The 11,939-nt window shown below is 44.6% G+C and overlaps 1 protein-coding gene across 1 annotated transcript; it reads left to right on the top strand.

Moving 5' to 3' along the window:
• Positions 1-605: 605 nt before the first annotated feature.
• CCDC166 (coiled-coil domain containing 166) lies at positions 606-10,594 on the top strand. The gene is made up of 2 exons (XM_006119118.3): positions 606-770; positions 9,381-10,594. Exon 2 carries the CDS (start codon positions 9,406-9,408, stop codon positions 10,381-10,383), a length of 978 nt encoding a protein of 325 aa, XP_006119180.1. The 5' UTR covers positions 606-770; positions 9,381-9,405; the 3' UTR covers positions 10,384-10,594.
• The last annotated feature ends 1,345 nt before the right edge of the window (positions 10,595-11,939 follow it).

Raw genomic sequence — 11,939 nt, 5'->3', positions numbered from 1 at the left:
TATTACAGCCATCCGAAAAGTAGCAGCACAATTAATGATGTCCCTGCTAAATGATAACAGGACCCCAATATTTTCCTGTATTGTAACAAATGCCATTGTTGGACTCTTACCATCCTCCTGAATTACAATGAATTCATGTCATCTTTATAAATAGATACATGAAGCTATAACATTTTAACATTATCTAGCACACTGCAATTAATAAGTATGTCGGACCCTTATATTTTCATTCCTTTTAGTCACTTATATAAACACTTAACAATATTGAAATTTAAAAATTATCATCAGGCTTCCAAATTAATGCCCCATTGATATGAATGGTTTGATAGACAGATGTGCTTATACACAAGTCAGATTTTGAGGGTTTAATTTGCAATCATGAGCATTAGACTGGGGAATGAAAGAGATGAGAGCAATAATTAAAAGATGCTCAAATATCTAGAGCATTGTTATTAAGAATATTCTGACACAAAGACAATTACGTGTTAATTTATGCACCTACATAGTTGCTCTATATATTGGACCCTGCCCATCCATCAGCATGGACAGATAGAACTTGCCCTGTGATGTCATGATATTCTGTCACCTTGGATACACACAACTTTCAAGAAAGGCCAATCACACTAGTGTGTTCGACTTCTTACTATGTGGCAAAGCCACACAGCTGATGATCGGTCCAGCTGTCAGAAATTACTATTCTATTACTTCCTGGGAGTTCATAGATAGAGAAACTACCTGAAAGTTTATTAAGATCAAGAGTGGGAGAGAAGGTAAGACAATGGAGGTTAGAGAGTTTCAAATATATGCTTCAGACCTTTCAGGGCTCCCTTGGAGCTCTGAATTCTGGGGCCTTCTTTCACAAGCCTGGAAACATTATAGGCCTTTCCACACACAGAGAATTTGACCCTTATAGATCTTTCATCCATCTTCCTAAACTCACACAATTCTGTCAAAAATCTCTCAGTCCTGACCTCTATGCCCCCCTGCTATTCCAATCAGCCTTTCATATAGAAAGGCTATAAAAATAAAAAAAAACTCAATAATAATGGGGGATTTCCCATATTGACTGGGAACATGTCACCTTAGGAAGGGATAGAGAGATAGTTTCTTGACACCTTAAATGACTGCTTAAAAGCTCAAGTTGTGGTAGGAAAGGTCCAGGTTGGATATTAGGAAAAACTATTTCACTAGGAGGGTGGTGAAGCACTGGAATGGGTTACCTAGGGAAGTAGTGGAGTCTCCATCCCTAGAGGTGTTTAAGTCTCGGCTTGACAAAGCCCTGGCCGGGTTGATTTAGTTGGAATTGGGCCTGCCTAGAGCAGGGGGCTGGACTTGATGACTTTCTGAGGTCTCTTCCAGTTCTATGATTCTATGATTCTATGACTGCTTCTTAAAGCAGCTGGTTCTGGAATCCACAAGACGAGAGGCAAGTCCTAAGTGAAGTCCAGGATCTGGTCCAAGAGGTCACTATAGCTAGACCACTTGGAAACTGTGACCATAATAACATCCCTATAGTGGGAAACCACCACATCAGCCCAACACTGTGGCATTGAATTTCAGAAAGGGGAACTATGCAAAAATAAGGAGGTTAAACAGAAATTAAAAGGTACAGTGCCAAAAAATGAAATCCGTGCAAAATGCATGCACATTTTTCAAAGGCACCATAACAGAGGCTCAATTTAAATGTATACCCAAATTTTAAAACATAGTAAAAGGACCAAAAAAAATGACATCATGGCTTAGCAACCAAGTAAAAGAAGCAATGAGAGATAAAAAGGCATCTTTAAAAAAAAAGTGGAAGTTAAATCCTAATGATGAAAGTAGAAAGGAGCATAAACGTCATCAAATGAAGTATACACATATAATTAGGTAAGCCAAAAAGGAATTTGAAGAACAGCTAGCCAAAAACTCAAAAAGTAATAGCACATTTTTAGGTACATCAGAAGCAGGAAGCCTGATAAATAACAAGTGGGGCCACTGGACAATCAAGATGTTAAAGGAGCACACAAGAATGATAAAGTCATTGCAGAGAAACAAACTTAATTCTTTGCATTGGTCTTCACAACTGAGGTCGTGAGAGAGATTCCCAAACCTAAGCCATTTTTTAAGGTGACAAATGTGAGGAATTGTCCCAGACTGAGGAGTCATTAGAGGAGGTTTTGGAACAAATTGATAAACTAAATAATAACAAGTCACCAGGACCAGATGGCATTCACACAAGAGTTCTGAAAAAGCTTTGCACAAAAGGGACTTTTGCCTGAACGGGAGCAGAATAGTATTTCCGCAAGAAGCACTGATTTCTTACAGTAGGAAGTCAGTGCTTTTGCGGAAATTCAAGCGGCTAGTGTAGACAGCTGGCAAGTTTTTCTGGAAAAGCGGCTGATTTTCTGGAAAAACTGGCCGGTCTAGACACAGCCGGGGAGTCCAGTGGAGATAATGTACTTAGATTTTGAGAAAGCCTTTGACCAGGTTCCTCACTAAAGGCTCTTAAGCAAAGTATTTTGTAATGGGATAAGAGAGAAGGTCCTCTCATGGACTGATAAATCATAGAATACTAGAACTGCAAAGGATCTTGAGAGATCATCAAATCTAGTTCCCTGCACTCAGGGCAGGACCAAGCACCCTCCAGATCATCCCTGAGAGATGTCTATCCAACCTCCTTTTAAATATCTCCAGCGATAGAGATTCCACAACCTCCCTAGGCAACTTATTCCAGTGTTTAACCATCCTGACAGGTAGGAAATTTTTCCTAATGTCCAACCTAAACCTCCTTTGTTGCAATTTAAGCCCATTGCTTCTTATGCTATCCTCAGAGGCCAAGGAGAACAAATTTTTCTCTCTCCTTGTAACACCCTTTTAGATACTTGAAAACTGCTATCATATCCTCTCTCAGTCTTCTCTTTTCTAAACTAAACAAGCCCAATTCTTTCAGTCTTCCCTCATAGGTCATGCTTTCTAGACCTTTCATCATTTTTGTTGCTCTTCTCTGGACCTTCTCCAATTTCTCCACATCTAGGCCTAATCAGTGTAAAGTAGAGAAGAAGAAGAATGACTTATCGTGTCTTGCTCATAACACTCCTGTTAATGCATCCCAGAATCATGTTTGCTTTTTTGCAACAGTGTCACACTGTTGACTCATGTTTAACTTGTCCACTATGACCCCTAAATCCCTTTCAACAGTACTCTTTCCTGGACAATCACTTCCCATTCTGTATGGCTGTGCCTAGACTGGCAAGTTTTTCCGGAAAATCAGCCGCTTTTCCAGAAAAACTTGCCAGCTGTCTACACTGGCCGCTTGAATTTCCGGAAAAGCACTGACGATCTCATGTAAGATCGTCAGTGCTTTTCCGGAAATACTATGCCGATCCCATTCGGGCAAAAGTCTTTTTCGGAAAGACTTTTGCGCAAAAGGGCCAGTGTAGACAGCACAGTACTGTTTTCCGCAAAAAAGCCCCGATCGCGAAAATGGCGATCAGGGCTTTTTTGCAGAAAAGCGCGTCTAGATTGGCCACGGACGCTTTTCCGCAAAAAGTGCTTTTGCGGAAAAGCATCCTGCCAATCTAGTCGCGCTTTTCCAAAAATGCTTTTAATGGAAAAGTTTTCTGTTAAAAGCATTTTCGGAAAATCATGCCAGTGTAGACGTAGCCTATGTGTGAAACTGATTGTTCCTTCCTAAGTGGAGTTTTTTGCAGTTGTCCTCAATAAACTTCATCCTATTTACCTCAGACCATTTCTCCAGTTTGTCCAGATAATTTTGAATTATGACCTTGTCCTCTAAAGTGCTTGCAACACCCCTCCCCGCCCCCCAATTTGGTACAAACTGCAAACTTAATAAACGTGATCTCTATTCCATCATCTAAATTGTTGATGAAGATATTGAACAGAACCGGTCCCAAAACAGGCCCCTGCATGACTGAGAGCCGTTAATGACTACTCTCTGAGAACAGCTAGTCAGCCAGTTATGCACCCACCTTATAGCAGCCCCATCTAAGTTGTATTTCCCTAATTTACTGATAAGAAGTTCATGCAAGACCGTATCAAATGCCTTACTAAAGTCTAGGCATACCATGTCAGCTGCTTCTCCTTTATCCACAAGACTTGTTATCCTATCAAAGAAAGCTATCAGGGTATGTCTACACTACCACCCTAGTTCGAACTAGGGTGGTAATGTAGGCAACCGGAGTTGCAAATGAAGCCCGGGATTTGAATTTCCTGGGCTTCATTTGCATAAAGCTGGGCGCCGCCATTTTTAAATGTCCGCTAGTGCAGACTCCGTGCTGCGCGGCTACATGCGGCACAGACTAGGTAGTTCGGACTAGGCTTCCTAGTCCGAACTACCGTTACTCCTCATGAAAAACGGCGCCCGGCTTTATGCAAATGAAGCCCGGGAAATTCAAATCCCGGGCTTCATTTGCAACTCCGGTTGCCTACATTACCACCCTAGTTCGAACTAGGGTGGTAGTGTAGACATACCCTACCATTCCTTAGAATCATGAACTCTATGATTTCATGGTCAGTTTCACCCAAGCTGCCTTCCACTTTCAAATTTTCAACCTGTTCCTCCCTATTTGTTAAAATCAAATCTAGAATAGCTTCCCCCCCCCAGTTGCTTTCTCAGCCTTCTGAAATAAGAAATTGTCTCCAATGCAGTCCAAGAACTTACTGGATAATCTGTGTCCTGCTGTGTTAGTTTCCTAACATATGCCTGGATAGTTTAAGTCCTCCATCATCACCAAATCCTGAACTTTAGATGATTTTGTGGTTTAAAAAAAGCCTCATCCACCTCTTCTGCTTGGGTAGGTGGTCTGTAGTAGAATCCTAGTATGACATCACCCTTGGTTATTACCTCTTTTAACCTAACCCAGAGATTCTCAACTAGTCTGTCTCCTATGTCCATCTCCACCTCAGTCCAAGTATATACATTTTTAATATATAAGGCAACACCTCCTCCATTTTTCTCTTCCTGAGTAAGCTATATTTTATTCCAATCGTGTGTATTATCCTACCATGTCTCTGTGATGCCAACTTAGTAATAGTTGTGTTTATTTTTTAGCACTTGAAGTTCTTCCTTTTATTTCCCATACTTCTTGCATTTGTATATAGGCATCTAAGATACTGATTTCAGTCCCGCCTCCCCCCCACCCCAGTTCTCTCTGCCTGTCCTTTATTACTGCTATTATAGCCCATGCTCCCTCCCAATTCTGAGCCATCTCCCAGGTCTCCATGATTTTCATGTACCAGCGGGCTTCAGTCACCTGCCCCCACTGGAACTAATTTAAAACCCTCCTCACTAGGCTAGCCAGTCTATATCCAAATACTCTCTTTCCCCTTCCTTGAAAGGTAAACCCTATCTCTGCTTAGCAGTCCTTCTTCTTGGAACAGCATCCCATGGCCAAGGAAGTCAAATCCCTCCTGTCAACACCATCTTTGTTGCCAAGCATTCACCTCCAGGAATCACCTGTCTCTGCCTGGGCCTCTACCTTTGACGAGAAGGACTAAAGAGAATGCCACCTGTGCTCCAAACTCCTTTACCCATCTTCCCAGAGCCCTGTAGTCACTTCTGTAGTAAGATGAAGGTCTAAAACATAAGCCCATGTAGCACAGGCCTTGTTTGAAGCCTGAGGCCTAGCTAACAACAGACAAAACATAAAGCAAAGCTAAGCTGTGAGCAAGAGATAGGCCCTTGCTCACAGAACTTGGCACAAACTGGGTTGAGAGTGCAAAACACAAACTGGTAATAGGCCCAGGTGCAGAACAGTAATTGGTAGAGTTGCCAGATGGTTTCAACTAAAATACCAGACATGCTTGACATTACATCACAATCTACATTACATCTTATTTAGAACATACCGGACATTTATATTTTCTAAGTTGGGTTCCTGAACAGAAAGCTCAAATACTGGACCGTCCAGTTCAAAACCAGACACCGGGCAACCCTGGTAATTGGTGCTGGTCTTAAGTTGAAATCACATGGTACCACTCATTAAAGAAGACCTTCGTATCCACTCCTCACAGACAAAACTTGGCTAACATAAAGCAAAGCTAAGCTGTGAGCAAGAGGCAGGCCTTTGCTCACAGCTTAGCTTTGCTTTATGTTAGCTAAATTTTGCCTGTTAGCTAGGCCTCAGGCCTCAGACCAGGCCTATGCTACATGGGCTTATGTTTTAGCCCTTCATCTTACTACAACTCTTGATCTGCTCAAGGTCACACCTTGCAGTATCATTAGTGCTCACATGGATGAGTAGCATGGGGTAGTAGTCAGAGGGCTAGATAATCCTCAACAGTGCCCTCTTAACATCTCGGATACGGGCCCCTGGGAGGCAGCATACCTCTTGAGATGACATGTCAGGGCGACAGATAGGTGTCTCTGTCCCCCTCAGAAGAGAGTCTCCAACTGCTACTACCCTACCCTTCTTCTTTGCAGTGGTGGCTGCAGACCTCTCAGACTTAGGGGTACATGGCTTCTCCTCTTTAGACGGTGATTCTTTATCTCCTGTAACCAGAACCGTGTAATGATTCTCTAAAACCACAGTGGGAAGGTTGGGAGCAGGGGTGGAGTACTGCCTGCTGCCAGAAGTGATGAGCTGCCAGAGTCCCCCCTGAAAGAGAGCCATGTCCTCCTCTACCAATGGTGTGCCAGCAGTCTTTTGTAATGGGATAGCTTCCTCAGCATGAGTGGTCTCCACATGAATACTCTCAAAGAATTCCTCATGGGCTCGAATACTCCTTAGCCTAGTCACCTCCTCCTCTAGTTCTCCCACCTGCTTCCTGAGAGATTCCACCAGCAGACACCTTTCACATTGAATGGTCTCCCCAGCCTGGATTTCAATAAGTGGAAGTTGCAAGCCACAGTCCCTGCAAAACCACACCAGGATCTGGGTAGAGGCATCTGTAGTCAGGTGGTCTATCTGGCTACAGGTGCAGGTGGAGGTGACAGAAGCAGTGGTGGCACGAGTGTTGCAGGTCTTCCTAACCATATTAGGAGGCCCTCTCAAGCTCCCCTGTCTGCAGCTCTCTGTTCTGCTTCGCTTCTCTGGTTGCTCTGCCTTTGGCTTTTAAAGCCTGCTCACCTAGGTCAGGCCTACCCCCTATATAGTCACATAGGGGGAGGCTGATCCCAAGGCTGAGTGAGACTGATCAAGGGAACAAAAGATCAACCCCCCCAGATATCCAATCCCAACCGCCACACCAACTGCAACAGAAAAATAAACAGTCAAGCAAACTCACTCACACCAAAGCTAGAACACTGTCTTGGTGGCCTGTTCAGCAGTGGGATCTCTTGCACTCCCTCTCAACTTTCTCCATCTGCAGACCCCTGTCCACTTCAGTCCCCTGGTTGGTCTGCCTCTGGCTTTTGAAACATGCTCACCTAAGTCAGGCCTTCCCCCTCGTTAGCCACATGGGGCAAACTGATCCCAAGGCTGAATGAGGCTGATCAAAGGGAATCAAGGAAACAAAAGATCAAACGCTCCCAGACACCCAATCCCAATTGCCACATTAACTGAAATCACCTGCAATAGAAACAGAAACAAAATGCAAACAGTCAAGCAAACTCACTCATGCCAAAAACTAGTACACTCGCCTGTTCAGTGTTCGGATCTCTTGTGCTCCCTCTCAACTACTCCTGTCTGCAGCCCCCTGTCCACTTCTTTAACTGATTAAAAGAGAGGAAACAAATGGTAGGAATGAATGGTCAGATTTGAGAATCGAAAGAGGTAACTGGTGATATCCCCCAAGGGTACACCCTGGGACCAATTCTAGTCCAACATATTCATAAATTATCTGGAGAAAGGAATAAACAGTGAGGTGGCAAAATTTGCTGATTATGCTAAAGTGATCAAGATAATTAAGTCCAAAGCAGACTGTGAAGATCTTCAAAGTAATCTCACAAAACTAGGTGACTGGACAATAAATTAGCAGAATAATTTTTATGTTCATAAATGCAAAGTAATGCATATTGGAAAACATAATCCTAATTATAAGTATAAAATTATGTAGCCCAAATTAGCTGCTACCACTCAAGAGAGATATCTTGTAGTCATTATGGATAGTTCTCTGAAACCATCCACTCAATGTGCAGCAGCAGTCAAAAGAGAAAATAGAATGTTGGGAATCATTAAGAAAGGGACAGAGAATAAGACAGGGTATGTCTACACTACCCCGCTAGTTCGAACTAGCGGGGTAATGTATGCATACCGCACTTGCTAATGAAGCCCGGGATTTGAATTTCCCGGGCTTCATTAGCATAAGCGGGGAGCCGCCATTTTTAAATCCCCGCTGCTTCGAACCCCGTGTAGCGCGGCTACACGGGGCTCGAACTAGGTAGTTCGGACTAGGGTGCCTATTCCGAACTACCGTTACTCCGCGTTACTCCTCGCGCTACACGGGGTTCGAAGCAGCGGGGATTTAAAAATGGCGGCTCCCCGCTTATGCTAATGAAGCCCGGGAAATTCAAATCCCGGGCTTCATTAGCAAGTGCGGTATGCATACATTACCCCGCTAGTTCGAACTAGCGGGGTAGTGTAGACATACCCCCAGAGAGTATCTTATTACCTCCATGGTACACCTGCATCTTGTGTACTGCATGCAGATATGGTTGCTTCATCTCAAGCAAGATATCTTAGCATTGATAACAGTTCATAAAAGAGCAACAAAAATAATTAGGGATATGGAACGGCTGCCATATAAGGACAGATGAATAAAACTGGGACTTTTCAGCTTTGAAAAGAGATGACCAAGGGCGGATATAATAGAGATCTATAAAATCATGACTGGTGTGAAAAAAGTTAATAAAGAAGCATTATGTAATCCTTCCCATAACACAAGAACTAGGGGTCACCAAATTAAATTAATAGATAGCTTGTTTAAAACAAACAAAAGGAAGTACTTCTTCACATAATGCACAGTCAATCTATGGAACTCTTTGCCAGAGGATGTTTTAAAGGCTAAAATTATAACAGGGTTAAAAAAAGAGATAGATAAATTCATGGAGGATAGGTCCATCAATGGCTTTTAGGCAGGATGGGCAGGGAGGTGTGTCTAGCCTCAGTTTGCCAGAAGCTGGAAATGGGTGACAGGGGATGGACCACCTGATGATTACTTGTTCTGTCCACCCCTTCTGATGCACCTAGCACTGGCCACTGTTGAAAGATAGGATACTGTCATTCAGTACTGTCATTCTAGTCCTGGCCACACAACCCCTCCCAAATTCAACCTGAATAAGAGATCAAGCATGAAAATTTCAGGCCAACCAATTAAAATCTGCCAATATTTCAATCAGTTAAAAACAGGAAATGGGAAGAGTTAGCCAACTTTAAATATATGTTTCTAGTTCTTCACCTACAATATATAATTACCCTTACGCTGTTGTATTTTGCTAGTATACCTAGCACCCCAGCACTGAACATGGCATCCAAGAAAAAGAAGCCAGAACAAAAAGCTAATGGTTTTGGGGAACGCAAGCAAGGAACAAATAGAAAAGAAGGTGATATATCTAAGGCAAGGAGCAGCACAGAACCGTTTGTGAGAGAGAGAGAGCAGTATCTGCAGAAGGAATATAAGATCCTGACTGATCATGTGAACACGTACATGAAGCGAATAGAGCACTTCCTGTGGGAGAATGAGTTCCTGGATAAGGAGGCTCAGAAGATTCAGGAGGACAGTAAAGCCTATGTGACCTATATAAGCAAACACACTCAGAAATGTCAAAATGCTATCATCACACTAAATGACCAGAACCACTCTGATCTGGCACAGATCCGAAAGCAGAAGGAAGAGCTGATCTCACAGTACACAGATAAAGAGAAGGAGGTGAGGAACCAACTGATGGAGATGGAGACAAAGTATTCTCTTATGAACAAGGAGGTTGAAGACTTGCAACCCTTCAAGGACCTGCAGTTGGAACAACTGAGTAGAATCAAGGAGCTGGAGAAAGAACTGCTGATCACAAAAATCCAGCACTCAGAGCAAATGCACAAGGTCAAGAGCAAATTCCTGCAAGCAAAAGCTGAATATGAGCTGGACTCTCATCAGAAGGTTCAGTCTCTGGCCAAGAGAGCTGAAGAGGAAGCTGTACGCAGCCTAATCCATCATACCAAGCAGGTGAAAGCAGAGAATTGGCGACTGCGCCATGAACTTCTCAGCCTCATCCGACGCTCACACATCCTCAAATTGTTCAAGCTTCAACTGAGAGAACAACAACAGCAACTCATTCGGGAGCACCATTATAGCCAAGACCTTGCACGCATGCGCCATTGGTTAAAGCAACATGTGACACAGGGCTCAGACAAGAAAATCAACAGCTTTGGCAGCTCCCTCAAAAGCATCACATCAGACCAGATCAGACACATCCCTACTTCCCTCACTAGCAATAAATCACAATAAAGTTATATTTAACTTTTATAGTTAATGACATTTGAAAGTTCAATCCCTTTTCTCCAAAAAATAAGTAACTTAAAATTTCCCTCTCTGGAGAGAAACTAGGATGATCAATAAATGTATGCTTCCCACACCAGCAGATTACATCTTGGATTAAAAAAAAGACAGAGGAGGGAATGGAGAGAAGAACAATAAAAATAAATTAAAAAGGCAAGAAGTTCTTGAGTACAGATACTTGTTTCTGAGGGTATAATCTCATGAGGTTGTAAAGATGGGTTCTCAGGCCAGCTGAGGAACCTTTACATGGCACAGAGCAGAGATATCTGAAAGTCTATTTTGTGATGCCTGCTGCCTCTGGGACATGCAGTCATCCCATGCTGTGTTTGTACACACTGCAGACTTGAACTCCTGAAAGCCTGCTATCCCTACGTACTCCAGTTTTCCAAACCCAAGTCACTGAGGGTATGTCTACACTACCACCCTAGTTCGAACTAGGGTGGTTAATTTAGTCAATCAAAGTTGCAAATGAAGCCCGGGATTTAAATATCCCGGGCTTCATTTGCATCTTGCCGGGCGCCGCCATTTTAAAATCCCCGGTAGTTCGGACTCCGTGCCCGCGGCTACACGCGGCACGGAGTAGGTAGTTCGAATTAGGCTTTCTACCATTACTCCTCTGGGAGCACATCTGGCAGACATGGTCTGGGCTCTCAGATCCCCATCGCGTGGGATATCTCCTGGAAGGAACCAGGAGAGTGACTGGGGAGTGTCCCATCCTTGCAGCAAAACTCAGGCGGCCGTAGGAGCAGCCCAAGCACTTCCCCCCTTCTCCCTCCCACTAGACCTCACACACGTAGCCCAGGGACATGTGTGGCCGCAGTGGGGACTTCCCTCGGGGAGCCAGTCAAGGCACCGAGAGCAGGCGAGGGGCTCAGTAGGGGCCACGCTCACGGTTTGTGATGCTGCAGTTTTCCCAGGAGCAGCTGGCTGTGCTTCACAGCCAGGCATGGGACAGTGTGCCGTTCTGCGTGCTGCACTCTTGCAGAGGTGCCTGGGGCCCCGGCATCCACCCTTCCCCTTCCACCCTGGCATCCAGACAGCATCCACCCTTCCCCTCCGGTCCTGCCGGATGTATGTGAGCAGCATAGTCACAGGCGTGCCCTGGAGCTGCCTGCTGCGGCCACATGGTTGCATGTGCTGCATACTGCCTAATGCTACACAGCCCATCCAGCTCACGTGGCCTGAGTGACGTGCTCTCCCCCACCCCCCTCCGGGTGCCTGGCTCCCCGCCCCCCCACCCTTGTGAGTGCAAAGTGCAACACTCACCGGTGGATCCTTCCCCGGCCTCCGAGGATGCGCGGGAAACGTCGAGGCTGCCAGAGGGGGCCTGCAGGGTGGCAGTGCTGGTCTCGTCCTCCAACACACTGCTGCTGTCTCCTTCCCCCGTCTCAGTGGTCCTGGTGAAGCGGGGGGGGGGGGGTTGTAGCCAGACACAAACCCCATCTTGTTTTTTCACGAACCCCATCTTGTTCTCCCCCCCCAGAGAGCAAGAGAAAGGCAGTTAG

The sequence above is a fragment of the Pelodiscus sinensis genome, chromosome 2 (genome assembly GCF_049634645.1).
Source record: "Pelodiscus sinensis isolate JC-2024 chromosome 2, ASM4963464v1, whole genome shotgun sequence".
In the NCBI taxonomy this organism is placed as follows: Eukaryota; Metazoa; Chordata; order Testudines; family Trionychidae; genus Pelodiscus; species Pelodiscus sinensis.
Note: the sequence above shows the minus strand (reverse complement) of the source record. Positions and strands in the feature narration are given on the sequence as shown.